This window comes from Salvia miltiorrhiza, chromosome 3, assembly GCF_028751815.1.
Source record: "Salvia miltiorrhiza cultivar Shanhuang (shh) chromosome 3, IMPLAD_Smil_shh, whole genome shotgun sequence".
NCBI lineage: Eukaryota > Viridiplantae > Streptophyta > Magnoliopsida > Lamiales > Lamiaceae > Salvia > Salvia miltiorrhiza.
Genome location: NC_080389.1, coordinates 39,408,489 through 39,425,570, shown reverse-complemented (window position 1 = coordinate 39,425,570; position 17,082 = coordinate 39,408,489). Strand labels below are relative to the sequence as shown.

Sequence of the window (17,082 nt, the reverse complement as noted above, 5' to 3'; positions counted from 1 at the left end):
ATACCCTCCACGAGCTTTTGTGGACATCGGTCCACACAAGTCAGAGTGAATCAATTCTAACACATGCGAGGCCCTATTCCCCTTGGCCTTAAAAGGCCTTGCCGTCATCTTTCCTTCTATACAGGATTCGTAGGTTCTAAATGGAACAGCTTGAAAGTCTTTCAAGACTCCATTTGAAACGAGCCTTTGGATCCTATTTAGATTGATGTGGCCTAACCTTAGGTGCCATGCATGTGTATATTGTTCATGAGAAAAGTGTTTCCTCTTATTCGGATTATGACAGATTTGTGATGTAGATGCAACATGGACAAAAATTTTAATTGGACATGTAATAGTATAGAGAGAGTTGTTCAAAATTCCGGAGCAAATAGTCATGCTATTTTTCATGATAGAGACACCCCTATCAAAAGTAACAGAATATCCATCCAAAAATAACTTTGAAACAGAAATTATGTTCCGCCGAAAATCCGGCACATATAAAATATCTCTCAAAACTAAAATATCATCACCAAAACATAAAGATAAATCTCCAATAGCAACAGCTGCGACCTTCGACGCATTGCCCATGGAGATGGTGATCTCATCACTTTCCAGCTGCCTTGTCGGCTTGAAGCCCTGCAAGGTGTAACAAACATGATCAGTTGCCCCCGTATCCACTACCCATGAATGAGTAGAAAACGAAGCTAAACATGTCTCAGTTACTAGAACTTGTGACGTACCTTATCCCTTTGCCTTGAGCATCGGACAATCTTTCTTCCAATGCCCAGTCTTGCCGCACTTGAAGCACTTTCCCTTTCCCGTCAGCTTCTTCACACCGCCGGTAGGGCCGTCCACTTTGGCTTTGCCACTCCCACTAGCTTCGTTGTCATTCTTGCCCTTTGGACCTTTCCACTTCTTTTTCCCGCCTTTCGACGAAGAAGCAGATCCCTTGGCAGCAACAAGAACCTATTTCTCCTTCTGCGTGCCCATGACTCCCTCCGCCGTAACTAGAGCATTCAACAACTCATTAAGAGTATAGTTGGCCTTGCTCATAACGACATTGAGACGGAAGTTCTCATAAGATTTGGGGAGAGTGTTGAGGATGATATCGACTTTGGCTTCGCCTTCGATACCCCGTCCTAGCAGATCAAGCCTGTCAAACAGATTTATCATATGCATGACATGATGGTGCACAGAACTGCCATCGCTCATCTTACATGCCAAGATTTCTCTCATCATGTTAAAGCGAGCAGATCTTTCGGACTCCTCATAAACCTCAGAGAGATTTAACATGTTCGTCGCCGCATCGTCCATGCCCTGATGCTGGAGTTGCAAAGTTTGCGACATAGTCATCATAATATAGCACTTGGCCATATTATTCGACTTATGCCGCCTCCTATGCGCCTCACGTTCCGCATCAGTCGACTGATCAGTTAAGGGCGCGGGACGTGGAGTGGTAAGCACAAAACTGTGCTCATCAGCGTCAACAATATACATTATGTGGCGTTTCCATTCGGTATAGTTAGGACCGGTGAGAGGATTGCTAGCTAAAATATTAATGATCGGAGACATAGACATATCTAAAAGTAAACAATTTAAACATGTAAGAACATGAAAGCATATAGTTCGTAACAATAATATTGTAACCTTTTGATAAAAACAATATTAATGAAACCTCCTACGGCTCAAGGAATCCCATGTGCAAGCCACGCTGTGTGGACGTTTACACACGAACTCCTCAACCAGACTATTCACCTAGTCATTTAATTCCCATGTCAACTTAACCTTTTGACAAAAGGAATTAATAGTTGGCACCTTAACTAGACCATATCATCATCAAGAAGGGACTCCTCGGGGAGCTGTACATTGTACTTGATATGATATCTAAGCATTGACCACAATTTAACCTTAAAAATTAAATTCTTGAAATTGACATACTCACTAGGACCATGTCGCTTTCAATTTAATTTTCTTGGTTATCTTATTTAAATTCCATTCTCCAAAGTACTTGTGAAAATTATACAAGTAAGCCACGCTGTGTGGACGTTTACTGCATAACTCCCACTACTTTAATAGATTTAAATATTTTTAATAGAAACCTCTTCTGACAAACTTATGAGAAACAAATGTGAAGTAAGCCACGTTGTGTGGACGTTTACTCACATTGCTAATCACTTTGTTTAGAGACCACATGTGGAGGTCTAGAAATAATTTTAATTCCTTAAAATTATTAAAACTGCTTAGTCTTTTTAATTCAAAAGGTTTGTTCATGCTCAAACACATAATCCTAATCATGCTCATCTAGAACGCAACATGTAAAACATGCTCGCAGAATTCTAAAACATGCTTAAGAAAATGATAAACTTAGCATGCTTGTCTAAGCGCAGTTAATAAACACATATTAACAAGCAAAGACAAAACAGCATGCAAAGAGCATAAAGGATTAACACCACGACATGCAAAGAACAGAAATAAAGAATTAAAATTCTTCGTGACCCATTCGTGGAATTCCAACATCTATTCTATTTTTAAAGAAAAATAAAAATAAAATAAACCCAAAAACTAAAACTTGGCCCGAACACTTCATGCGGCCCGTCTTTGGAAAAACTAGGGTTTGGGCCCCCTAGGGTTTGGAAAATCGGCCACCTAGGGTTCGGAAACCCTAGGCGCCGCCGCCTCCCTTGACGCCCAGCGCGAGCTCGGCAGCAGCCCGGCGCACCATCCGGCAGCAGCAGCCTCCAGCGCGGGCGGAACAGCAGCGGCAGTACGTCGCCCGCTGGGCGCGCCGCGCGCAAAGCGCGCAGGTGCTGCCCTGGGCGCGCCCCGCCCCCGTCGCTCGCCTCCTTCTCGCCATCCTGACCTGCACCAGCAGCAGCAGCGCACGGCGAGAGCAGCGGCAGCGCACCGCCCGCTGGGCTCGCAGGCGCGGCCCCGGGCGCGCACCGCCCCTGCCGGTTGCCTCATCTCCGTTTCGCCCAGCCACCATGCGCATCAGCCCGTGCAGCGGCAGCGTGCACGGCGCACGATCAGGCGCGCGCGGCGCAAGGCGTGCAAGCGCTCGTGCGCGCGCTACCCTCGGCGCCGGCAGCTTTGCCGCACCGCACCCGCCACGGCACCTCGTCGTTGATTCGTTGTCGTTCTCATCTCGTTCCTCAGTTTTATAGATTACAACAGAAAAATAAATACAATTTGAAATCCTAATCTAACCACGGATTTTTCTCGTGGTGAAAAACGATTACAACGTCAAACGACGTATTCCACGAATCAACAGACCACGAAGAACAACAGCAGTAAAAACAACGCACATTATTAATCGTACATAAATTAATAATAGAGCCAAGAAATTAATCATGTTCTCTGATACCAATTGAAGGAATATTAAATTGAATTAACGTTCCGTTTGCCCGATGATCGTTTCTTGGATTATTATTAATTTATCATACAACTATTAATCTTAAACATGCTCCTATGAATTTAACAGCTGCACATAGGTGTTAGGAATACTTACTTGTAAAGCGGATGCAGAGGTCGTTGATGATCGTATCGAAAGACTCCAGTTCTGATCTTCTCGACTGTATCCCGCTCAGCTTTCATCGTTGGATGGACAACGAGCTATGAAAGTCCCAAGCTGGAAAATCCCACACGTTTCCTGCGCCTACCAGTACTCTAAAAAAAACTGATTTTATCAATGTGTCTTTCCTGAGAGCTGACAACTGTATTTAAATAGAAAATACAGAGGGAGGGGGCGCAGGTTTAGGGCTAGGGACGATTTCCAGCTCTTTCTGGGCTAGGAGACTTTGGGCCAGTCCAGGGACCAGATACAAGGAATAAAGATGGGCCTCAAATAAATTAATTTATCTATGGTCAGCCCAGACCATAATTAATTTATAAATATCAGTTCATTCCACTAGAGAATCGATACTGACTTACCTCTTTATTGTCGGTGATGAGTCGGGGCTTGTATTTAGACTTATTAAATCCTCGTATTTAAAATATCCGACATCCATTAATTAATTATAGCTCTGACAGCCTTAATTAATTAATCTCTTTGTAATCCTTAAGCAGTACCACTCAAAACTTATTATTGCGCCTGAACTTAATCAACCTGCAGGGTTTAACGCAATAAATATTATTGAGCTCCTTAAGGGGATGTCATTATCCTATACGGATACGAGTACTAATACAGATAATCAAATATCATATATTAACCGCTATCACCCAAGATACAGAGTACTCAGGTTACTATATAACTCTCGCTCATAGTAAATCAAAGTGATAAACGAATCAACATATATATCTTAAATCTTATTAGTATTAAGATCATATAAGTTACCGAGATCTTGATTCTTCACTTAAGTCAGATAGAAGAATACATCTCACTGTGGTCCTATCAATACGTTATGACGTACCAGTATAGATAAGTAATCAAGACAAGCTACTTCCATCTATACCGCAGCCTAAACCAATAACTTGTCCTAGAGTTATTTCGGCTGTGATTATATTATATCTCTTAAGGTTATTCCAATTATACGCTCTTCTGTGATCTACAACACACCATATAATCTATTTATATAGAGATAAAGAACATACATATGCAATCATGAACCCAATCAGATAGGAGATTAAATAGTGAACACAGGAATCATTGTATACAAGCATAAAACGTTCTTGCTTTCAGTATACAAATCCAACAGTGAGCGGGATAAGATCAAGAAACTCTCTGATGGTGCTGCTGATGCCAGAATTCAGATGATCCCATATCTATTGCTGATCAAACTGACACCACCCAAGACCGATGGACATATCAACCGGGAGACAATCAAACAAGAACTTAAGGCCATCTACAACATATGAAATCTCGAAGAGAAGTGGGATCACAAGCAAGTTGCCGGAGTAAAGAACGCCCTTGTTAGGATTTACGGTCAAAATCCCTGATTGTATCTGTGACACCCAAATCCATTTTAATTTTAAATGAAAACGCACGCGGAAAAACTATGAATATAAATAAATATTTAATGAGAAAATCAGGAAATAAATTTTTATTTAAACATACTTTACTCAAACTAACATTTTTAAGTAATGCTAAATTCAAAATATTTGACTCGTCATTCGACCTTCCACGCGCCTCCGGCCTTTAAAATCCTGAAAATGTTAAGTATGGGATGAGCATACAGGGTACACTCAGTGTGAAAACATGCAATCATTGTCCACGTTAATAAAATGAGAATCACATATGATCAATACATTCGTAACTGAAAGTCGCACTGTGGCATACCAAGGACCTTTCCGTCCTGGACCGATTGAGCCGGCCCCTGGCGATATATAATTTAATGCAACTCACATATGGTAAACACATAATATTAAAATGGACAAGAATCACCACAGCATGCATTTAAATAATCCCACACCTGAATTTTGAACTTGAACTTGAAGGCTAACTTTAAGAAATTCAATCAAAAGTTACGTCCTAGTCGCGCCGCACCGATATTGATGATGTGCAGTGAGAAATGGCGGATTGAGTTTATATGGTGAAGTGAACAGATGAAGAGTAAATTGCTGGTATACAAATTCGGGTGATTTGTGTTTAAATAGTACTCAATTCTTGGGCTGCACAAAATTAAATTTGTGGCTGAAGATTTTTAAGTAAAATCATGTGGCTGAAAAAGGAAAAGAGAAATTAAGTGGCTGAAGATGAAAAATGGAATTGTGGCTAGGGAGAAAACACGTAGCTATTGTTTCAATTAGAAACGGTAGAAATTTCAAAACAGTAAGTAAAGAAGAAATATAAATGCTAATGATTTTTTTTTTCTAAAATGAGATGGGCTCATAATACTTTAGCCCAACAAAAGTAATTGAGGCCCAATATAGAGAAATTTATTCAGGCCCAATAATGGTAAGTAGTTATATAAGAATTAAGGCCCAATATAGGAAATTATACGATTATGTATATACATGGCCTATTCTTTGAGAAATAAATTTACTATTTACTAAAATTAAAATTTGTAACTTAAAATTAACTATCTAACTAGGGGCGCGACTAGATTCATCACAACTCGACTCATAAATATATATGTTAATAACAAAAAAAAATATAATAATTTCCAAATAAAATTTGCAAAGGAAGTAAACGATTTTGGGCTGTGACAAACCTACCCACTTAAAAAAAATTTCATCCTCGAAATTTAATAAATCATAGCTGCAATAATCTTCAACATAATAACTTGAATACTGAACTTGAATTTTCTCATAATAACTTCAATTATTGCAGCAAATTCAAAATACTTTCAACGTAAATAATTTATACTCATCCCCTTGAAAAATATTTGAAATATCTTTACCTTGATGTCGGAGCACGTAGAGGTCGAATGGATTTGTCATACTTGACTTAAAAACATTTTAAGAAAAATTTTATTTTGCAGAGTCTACAGGAAAGTAGACCTGCTCTGATACCACCTTGTGACACCCAAATCCATTTTAATTTTAAATGAAAACGCACGCGGAAAAACTATGAATATAAATAAATATTTAATGAGAAAATCAGGAAATAAATTTTTATTTAAACATACTTTACTCAAACTAACATTTTTAAGTAATGCTAAATTCAAAATATTTGACTCGTCATTCGACCTTCCACGCGCCTCCGGCCTTTAAAATCCTGAAAATGTTAAGTATGGGATGAGCATACAGGGTACGCTCAGTGTGGGAACATGCAATCATTGTCCACGTTAATAAAATGAGAATCACATATGATCAATACATTCGTAACTGAAAGTCGCACTGTGGCATACCAAGGACCTTTCCGTCCTGGACCGATTGAGCCGGCCCCTGGCGATATATAATTTAATGCAACTCACATATGGTAAACACATAATATTAAAATGGACAAGAATCACCACAGCATGCATTTAAATAATCCCACACCTGAATTTTGAACTTGAACTTGAAGGCTAACTTTAAGAAATTCAATCAAAAGTTACGTCCTAGTCGCGCCGCACCGATTGATGATGTGCAGTGAGAAATGGCGGATTGAGTTTATATGGTGAAGTGAACAGATGAAGAGTAAATTGCTGGTATACAAATTCGGGTGATTTGTGTTTAAATAGTACTCAATTCTTGGGCTGCACGAAATTAAATTTGTGGCTGAAGATTTTTAAGTAAAATCATGTGGCTGAAAAAGGAAAAGAGAAATTAAGTGGCTGAAGATGAAAAATGGAATTGTGGCTAGGGAGAAAACACGTAGCTATTGTTTCAATTAGAAACGGTAGAAATTTCAAAACAGTAAGTAAAGAAGAAATATAAATGCTAATGATTTTTTTTTCTAAAATGAGATGGGCTCATAATACTTTAGCCCAACAAAAGTAATTGAGGCCCAATATAGAGAAATTTATTCAGGCCCAATAATGGTAAGTAGTTATATAAGAATTAAGGCCCAATATAGGAAATTATACGATTATGTATATACATGGCCTATTCTTTGAGAAATAAATTTACTATTTACTAAAATTAAAATTTGTAACTTAAAATTAACTATCTAACTAGGGGCGCGACTAGATTCATCACAACTCGACTCATAAATATATATATTAATAACAAAAAAAAATATAATAATTTCCAAATAAAATTTGCAAATGAAGTAAACGATTTTGGGCTGTGACAGTATCTCTCTGCTTTTATCTTGCCATTTTGGCTATGTATGTTTCTTCTTGCCTTCAAGCTATTGATCACTATTTTAACTAACAACAAAACTACAACTAAATAGTGTAATTGTAGCACGAAAATAGCAAGCAGAGTATCGTATCCCCAGGGATTGATAAAAGAAAAGACTCTAAGTACTCCTAATCTAAACCATCACAGTATCCAGACAATCGATATAGGAAGAACATTTAATCAAAACCAAATTGCAAACAATGACAAATAAAATTCAGGTAAATAAATCAAATGATAAAGCAACTGATCCTAGGGTAGTAAAGTCGTTAACTAAATCCACACAATGAACCAATTAATCCTATTTACCAATTTAATCCAATTATGATGAGATATCACGCATTTAATCAATTACTCTCGTTAGAGCAGTAAAGATTGTAGATTAATAAATTATCTATCTCTGTCAGGTCTCAAGATAATCTACTAACTCCCAATAGCTCCTAAGAATAGCTCCCTATGATCCACCTATCCGCTAAACAATTATCTCTGTCAGGTCTCAAGGTTAAAATCATATCATATTCCTGAATCCGCTAAACAATTATCTCCGCCAGGTCTTAAATCGAATAGCTAAACATGCAAACTATTGATCAGATAATTCACAAGAATTCAAGCACCAGGAATTATGAATTATAAACTGGAAGGCAAATAGATATTAACAAATTAATCACATAAATCTTATTAACCATTTACAAACCCTAGAATCAAATTAAAAACTTCGCCATACATAGTAAAAGAAAACATAAACATAAACATAAGGTCGTCGTGCCCTTCACAAAATTTCCTTATTGGAATGCGATCGTTGGCTGGGTCGCTGGCAGTCTGCTGTTCTTTCTGTTACTTCAATTTTTTAGGCCTTCGAGCTTGTTTTCTTGATTTTCATACCTGAAACACTTGTAACTCGACACTTGGATCTTCATATCCATATTTAGCTTTCAAAACACTCAAACCTATAACAAAATAGCCAAAACCATACCCAAACGTAATATCACAAAAGAATATGAAACTTAAACCAAATTATATCACAATCAAACATAATCCTAGCACTTTAAGCACTAAAACACTCATAAAACAATACAAAATAAGTGTTTATCAGCTATGTATGTCCCCATAGAAATTGATGCCTTATCAGTTTCTAATGAAATAAAGATATATCCTTTTCAATTCACCCTGAAAATAATATCTCTTTGTCCAGGTTCTGATTTGCTTTGTGCTTTGTCGAAGCTCGTCGTCAAGATCTCGGACAAGATAAATTTATATTTTTCACATGCCCACAGCTAGGTTCCTCTAGCGTTAAGTATAGGGTCGATCCCACGAGGAGTTGGTGTATTCTTCTCTCTTGTCACGGTGTCACAATCAATCACTTCGGTCAGAGCGTTGGGGACAAAAGGCTTTGCCCACAGAACAAAGAGCCTGAAATAAAACAAAAGAAAAATAAAAAATAAAAGCAACTTGGTTTGGGCATAGTTTCGTCAAGTCTAGGCACAGTTATCGCTCATAGGTTTAAGGATATTCGCTATGCCCGTGTATCATTGGTTATGGACCGTTGATCAATGAGATGTGCCCCCATTATCACGGTGTCACGTGCACAATCTCACCCAGCCCTCATCTGCGCCCTTCGTATTGGGTGAAAGTGTACACCCTTCCTCCCTCTGCCCTGGTAGATTCCTCGAATCAAGCTGTAGTTGTGCAGGTATGCCCATAACGCAGTATCGAACAGCAGACCCAATTGGTCACAGATATGACATAGGTATACTACCACCACCTGCATCAGCTGCACGATATGGAATAGAATTTCTCCAAACTTGTGCCCACTATTGCTTTTATAACCTAACTTTGCCCAGAACGTCATCGATCTAATAAAGCTCTGGGTTTGCCCAAGTGTTTGGTTCAGGCCTAATGCTTCGGAAACACACATGCACAGTTACTTTGCCCATATACGACATCACAATTTCACATGCTCATACTTAACTCGATTTTAGCCCAAACCAAGTAAAACAATTACCTAGACATAATTAAATAAAATAACACAAAATAAATAAATAAATAAAATAAACATACTTGAATTGAAATAGATGTTCAAAAATAAAAGCAATCTTTGGGTAACACCAACTCTGCCCAAAGCAAATAAAAATAGTACATAAAATAAAAATGTGCCCAAAGGGCTTATTTATTCATTGGCTAGACTCTCATTGAAAATAGAAATACAAAATAAACTAATCTAAGGTGAAGAATGGCTTAAAATTATGTGTGGTAAAGTGTCTCTGGCAGCTTTGACTTTGGAGTCTCTGGGCATAGCAGTTCTGGTGTAGCATTGCTACTCTCATTTTGGCCTTCGTCTTCTTCATGGTTTGCTTTTGACTCGCCATTCTGGGCATGATGACAGTTGAACTCTGCATCTGTGCGCATAGTGGTCTCTGACTTGGGCAAATGGCAAATGGTTGATGAAAGGGGCAAAGTGGCTTCCTCCGTTTTGGTCCATCTCTCATCTTTTCGATGTATGGCCAACCTCCCTGGGAATGTTGGTCTAATTTGGGGTGGAATGGGCTTGCCGTATTTGGGCACAAGCACCTCTTCCATCTCATCTTCTTCACAATCTACCTCTAGCTTGCCATTCTGGGCAGAGTGGCTCTCAAAATCAACCTCTGGGGGCATGATGGTCTTTAGGTTGGACATTTTGACCTTCTCCATACATGCAGACATAGTGAGCATTTGATCGTTGAGGAAATTGAGTGTGTCTCTTACCTCTATTTTGAACTCCTCGTGCTCTTGTTGTGCCCTGACAACATCTTGTACCATGGATTGTACAAGTTCTGCCAGGGTCTCCATCTCCTTAAGTGTTGGCTTTGTGCTCTAGGCATATTGAGGTTGCTTGAAATGAGGTTGTCATTGAGGTTCTTTTGCCCATTGTTGGTTGTCATACCACATGAAACTCTCTTGTTACCTCCATCTATGGTTGTAAGTTCTGCTATTCTGGTTAAACTGATGGTTGTGCCCAAAGCCTCTGCCATAATTGTTATGCCTAAAGAAATTCACTCTTCTGGGCAAAGTAGGGCACTGGTCTGCTTGGTGAGTGGTGGCTGAGCACAATTGGCAAGCTTTGAGTGACTCTATCATCATGGTCCTCATCAAGTGTAGGGTGCTACATAGTTCATCAATCTTGGGGTCAAGACTTTGATCCATAGGTTGGTGATCCATCATCTTGCCCTACAAAGTTAGGCTCAAACAAAAATAAAAACAAAACGAGAGAAAAATACTTGAATTGCAACTCCCTGGCAACGGCACCAATTTTGCCGAAGCCCGTCGTCAAGACCTTGGACAAAATAAATTTATATTTTTCCTATGCCCACAGCTAGGTTCCGCTAGTGGTAAGTATAAGGTAGATCCCACGAGGAGCTGGTGTATTCTTCTATCTTGTTACGGTGTCACAATCAATCACTTTGGTCAGAGCATTGAAGACAAAAGGCTTTGCCCAGAGAACAAAGAACCTGAAATAAAACAAATAAAAAATAAAAAATAAAAGCAACTTGGTTTGGGCATAGTCTCGTCATGCTTGGACATAGTCATCGCTCATTGGTTCAAGGATATTCGTTGTGCCCGTGTATCATTGGTTATTGGTCGTTGATCAATGAGATGTGCCCCCATTGTCACGGTGTCACGTGCACAATCTCACCCAGCCCTCATACGCGCCTTTCGTATTGGGTGAAAGTGTACACCCTTCTTCCCTCTGTCTTGGTAGATTCTCCGCATCAAGTTATAGTTGTGCGGGTATGCCCAGAACGCATTACCAAACAGCAGACCTAATTGGTCACAGGCATGCAAGAGGCATACTACAACCGCTCGCATCAGCCGCACGATGTGGAGTAGGATTTCTCCAAAGTTATGCCCATGTATTTCTTGTAACCTGTCTTTGCCCAGAACGTCATCAGCCTAACAAAGATCTGGGTTTGCCCAAGTTGTTTGGATTCAGAACTAATGCTTCGGGAACACACATGCGCAGCTACTTTTCCAATATACGACTGACGAAGCCGTCGTTTGAGCTTCGCGCAAATAAAATATCCTGTGCCCATAACTAGACTAGCTAGTGGTAAGTCCAGGGTCGAATCCACAGGGAACTGAGCAGTAACTCCTCCTGCAAGGGTGTCACTAAAAAAAGGGTTTGTATCCTGCAGTGTTCTGACCACAACGTGCTTATGGGAAGAACGGGGTTTCCAACCTAAACTGAAATAACAAAGGTAAATAAATCAAATAACAAAACAATTCTGACTTGGGTTCGAATCACTAAACATGAACGAGGCACTCGATCATTGGTGCAAAGATAAATTACTATACTTGCATACCAGTGGTTATAGGCGTAAGAATTGTTGCGCCCCTATTGTCACTCATCACGCACGTAAAAACTCCTTGCCCAATCTATCATTTCAGTTTATGATCCCTTAGAAGGTTCAGCTAATGGAAATCAACTACCCCGGGCAACATCCACGCTCTCTGCGATGGCCTATCGCTAGTTGTGCTTTGCCCATAATGCTTTAGGATTTAGATAGACCCACTTGACTCTTACGCCGATATTTCACAGCAGTCACGACTCCAACACTCGTTGTACTATTTTGGAGGTCGATTGCGTTTCGCCTTGTGCCCAAAGTATTACTTGTGGCCAGAACTCCCTAGTTAACTAGTGATCAATTAATTAACCAAGTTGTTACAACCTTTTTGAAATCAAACCTAGTGTATTGGGAATATGCTCATACAGTTATTATGCCCAAATTAGACCTCTCGAGTTAAGTGTTCATGTTTAGATCATCTTGCCCAAATCAGAATATAAAACTTAGCCAAACATAAAATAAATAACAAAGGAAAAAGACATAAATGAAAACATAAAGTAAAAATTGAAATGGAAACTTACTTAAGGCAAAAGGGTACTTACGGCCAAAAGTGCCGCAGAAAACATGAACAGAAAATTAAACGACTATGCCCATAAGGGGCGACTACTCCTACCTAACTATGGAAAGTAAAACTACAGCAGTGGTCTCTCAAAAATTCGTGCCTCCCTCTCTACTGTCTCTCCTCCTCTAAATGGTTCAAAGCTATGTGGTATTTATAGGCATGAGTTAGGGCTGCGCAAGCTGGGCCCAAAAGGAGTGGGCTGGAATTAGGGCTCCTTCTGCCAGAGATTGCATTCTGACCTGGAGGCTGATTCTTTCCTTATCCAAACCTCAAGGGATAAGGTTTTTTGATTTCTTTCCTTATCTACATCTTCTGATCAGATTGTGCCTTTTCCCACAACACGAATTTATGTACTCCATCTCATGCACTCTTCTTCTCTGCCCCGTCTGTACCTTCTGCCCACGATCATCTTCTCATGCAACTGGGTCCTACGCGGTACTTATGGGCAAAGGGTCGGTTTGCCTTGAGAAACTCCAAACTTCATCTAAGCTTTTGTAACATGCTGCTTCCATCTCCAATTGGCTCTGTAGTTGTGCCCACACTTCTTCCCCGAACCGAAGTCGCATTATGCCTAGAACCTTCTTTCGGTGCAACTGGATCCCGCGCATTACTTATGGACAAAGGTCGGTTTGCCCAACATCCTGCTTCTCGGACTTTTGGTCTTCAAAACAAGCTTTTGAGTGTCCCAAACTCCTCTACTTCAAACTCATGCCTCTTTCGCGGAATGCAGTAGCATTATGCCTTAAAAGCACCTTCTGCCCAAAGAACGAGCCTGCCCTGGAACTACGCCCTCCCAGGCGACTGACTCTAGCAAAACAAAGGAAAAAAGACTTTATCTAAACCTAAAACAGACACAAAAAACGAGCACAAACATGGGCTCATCACACGACCTCACAATTTCACATGCTCATACTTAACTCGATTTTAGCCCAAACCAAGTAAAACAATTATCTATACATAATTAAATAAAATAACATAAAATAAATAAACGAAATAAACATACTTGAATTGAAATAGATGTTCAAAAATAAAAGCAATCTTTGGGCAACACCAACTATGCCCAAAACAAATAAAAATAGTACATAAAATAAAAACGTGCCCAAACGGCTTGTTTATTCCTTGGCTAGACTCTCATTGAAAATAGAAATAAAAAATAAACTAATCTAAGGTGAAGAATGGCTGAAAATTATGTGTGGTAAAAATTCCTCTCCAGCTCCCTCTGGGCGTAGATGAGTGTTTCTTTATATAGAGAATGGTAGTGGGCCTTGGACCAGGTCCATGCAGATTAGGGCTTCTGAGCGCAGCAGCTAGGGTTTCTGGGCACGGTGGCTAGGGCTTCTGGGCGCAGCCAAGTTGCCGAGAATTCTTTCCATATATGCTTAGCCCAAATCAGATATGCATCTCTTATTTTGGCAAGTAAATTACACGGATCTCCCTATAAAAGGAAAGTCAATATCCGTCTTTTTCTTTCCTTATGTTGATGGGTGCGCGCTGTGCCCTTGTATGCTAGGTATGACCTAAAGTTAGCATCATATTTCTGCTTAGGTTTTGCTCGACTTGCGGCTTTGCCCATGAACACCAATTTTTTTCGCTTTGCCCTGGTATGCCAGATTTTTCTACTTTGCCCTGGAATGCCAGATTTTGCTCCTGTCTCGCCGCTGTGCCTTTGAAAACACAATCTGAATTCCACACGGTACTTGGTCTGGGAAAAGGAGTACGACTATTATGCCCACGAATGATCTCAAATCTTTGCCTCTTTTGCGGAATGCAGCCTACTTTGCCCAAGATCTCGTCCACCTGTCTTTATGCATAAAATTGTTCTTCCAAACACAAAAGACTCAAAATCCACAAAAAAAAAAACTCGATCTAGACCTAAAATACACACGAAAAGAGCACAAAAAACGGGCTCTTCATGCTTACTTTGGTTTTTGCTTTGATGCCTTATCAGTTGTGTCTTGCTCTGATACTGTTGCATTATTTGCTCTGATACTTCTGGTTGGGTATTAGCTCTATTACTGTTGTTTTGATATGCTCTGGTACATATTACAGTATTTTAGTCTTGTTGCATTCTATTGGTTGAGTCTTCTGTTTGCAGGGTTTAAGATTATATTGTTAAGGGATAAGTGTTTTCCCTCAGTTTATAGGAACCTGCTTTAAGTTTTTCCATAGGATTTTCTGTATGGTTTTGGCATCATCAAAAGGGGAGAAATTATTGGGAAAATAATAGAAATAGCCTATCCTCATTTTGATGATCCCAAAACACTTAGTTTACTCTTTACTAGACTAGAGTATTTCTGAACTCAAGTGTTATAGTTCATTTTATTAGCTAGAGTGAAGACTGAAGACCAAGAGATTCAAGACTGCTGACTCGCACTGAAGGACGTGTATACTGAAGTATCAGTGTTAGGAAAACATTGATACGTGCCATGTCGGATAAAGCAGGACTGATACTTAAGTAAAGTTTCAGACAGAAACATCGGACTGATTGTCTGTCCCAAATTGATTTTCAGTTTAAGGTTGTATCATTCATTTCAAATGAAGCTAAACTAAGACAACCTCGCAGATCTGTAGAATCGCCATTTAGAATACGGAGTTTCCTTTTACGTGCTGCTTTACTCTGCAACACCCTCTCATTCAGATGAAAGGACGGTACCTTGTTTCTTTTGTAGAGAACGAAGACTGAGGACCTTAGCCCGAATTCAAATCTGAGTCACAACGGCAGATATCTCAAGACTGACCTCCTCCAACGAATCTTTCTCAAGACGCTGCCTATAAATAGAGCTCAATGATTAACCTCATTCTTCACCGATTCCACGCACAAAGCTGAAACTCTGTCGAACTCAAGAGTCAAGCTAACTCACTAAAATCAAAGTTGAATCGAAGAAAAGAATGCCTACTGTTGTAAACTATCAGTCTTAACTGATAACACACATTCTCTTAGCTTTTCTAGGCAAACACTTTCCATACCCTAAGCCTAGAAATTGATTACTGGGAGCCTTTTCTCAGTAATCCTAGTTGGAAATTCGAACCCTTTTCAAAGAGAGAGAAAAGAGAGTTTGAGAAAGTGTTCGAGACAGTTGTCTGAACACTAGGTTGTTTAGTACCCGCAAACTAAACGTGTGATTTATTTAGCACCAGTAAGCTAAGGAAGAGAAGTCCAACAGTTGTTGGCACTGAAACGAGTGTTTCGGTTGTAAGGTTTGGTGTGCACCCGTAAGCACGACCCTAATCGATTGTCAGTGTGATCTACTGACCGTAGACGTACGAATCAGTATTCCAAACCACGTAAAAATTCTTGTGTTGTTTATTACTTTCAGTATTTCAGTTCTTATATGCGCATTCATTCTGAATTACACTGAAAACTGATAACTTAAAGGATAAACCCTAAAAAATGATAATTGTTTCTTTAAAGGCTATTTCTTAAATCGCTTCCGCTTCAGTGTTATCAGTCCAACTGACAAGTCTAATGACAGTCAGTAGGATTTCTAACACTACTCTGATGTAAAACTGAAAAGGCTATAACCCTAACTGAATTTCAGTTTGATGACCAGTTCCTCACACTGAAGTTAAACTGACTGACTCATTATCAATCTCAGCCTACAAACTGATCTTTCACTTACTGAACATTAGTTTCAGTTTTAATTTAAAAATAACCTACTGGTGTATTCCCCCCTACCCATACACCAGTTTAGTACTCCACCGCCACGCAAATGGGGAAGCCTCAACGTCGATAAGGAAAGAAACTCCTCATCACGGAGCTACTATAAAGACACAGTCCACCATGACCCAACCACGAGCACACTCGATGGTTGAAAAAACCCATGAGAACCATCCAAACACCACTAAACGCAAAAGACATCCCGTTGCCCAGAGCAAAGAACAAACGACCCATCACTTATAGCAAATGTAACTATGCGACGACATGTCCATTGCCACCGCATGTTTAATCTCATCAATAGCATAGGGCCACCAACCTTCATGTCTCTGAGGATTGGCCATAAGATCCGCAGCCTGATTACCCTCCCGATAAATATGAGAGATCTGCAAAGTGAAATCATTAAGCAAACGTAAGGTGTTATTCCATGCAACAATAAATCACCATGGAACCTGTTTAGAATGAGTTTCAAGCAAAGACACCACATAACTAGAATCCGCCTCAACCCAAAGTTTAGTCCAGCCCCTAGAATGAGCAATACCAATAGCCGTGATAATGGCAAGTAATTTAGCTTTGAAGGCAAAGCCAATACCACCTTTAATGTGAAAGCACCCTCTAACCCAACTCCACTTGTCGCGAAAGAACGCGCCAGCGGTAATCTTGCCCGGGGCCCCAAGGGCCGAACCGTCTGTATTAACTTTAATCCAGTCGTCAATTGGCGGCCACCAATAAACGTTAATAACTTTTGGCGAAGCAGCAACCCGAGAAGAAACCACAATAGCTCGAATCATAGAGTAGTCCAT

General features: G+C 39.8%; 1 protein-coding gene across 1 annotated transcript; it reads right to left on the bottom strand.

Moving 5' to 3' along the window:
• Positions 1–16,515: 16,515 nt before the first annotated feature.
• Positions 16,516–17,082, bottom strand: LOC131018785 (uncharacterized). Its single transcript, XM_057947493.1, has 2 exons — positions 16,732–17,082; positions 16,516–16,665 (listed from the first exon to the last, which is right to left on the bottom strand). Exons 1-2 carry the CDS (start codon positions 17,080–17,082, stop codon positions 16,516–16,518), a joined length of 501 nt encoding a protein of 166 aa, XP_057803476.1.

What these genes read in the sequence shown, in the direction of transcription:
- LOC131018785 (XM_057947493.1), bottom strand. Translation starts at nt 17,082, where the DNA reads ATGGACTACTCTATGATTCGAGCTATTGTGGTTTCTTCTCGGGTTGCT. An exon ending in TTGAAACTCATTCTAAACAG is followed by an intron (nt 16,666 to 16,731) that starts GTTCCATGGTGA and finishes TTCACTTTGCAG; the next exon opens with ATCTCTCATATTTATCGGGA.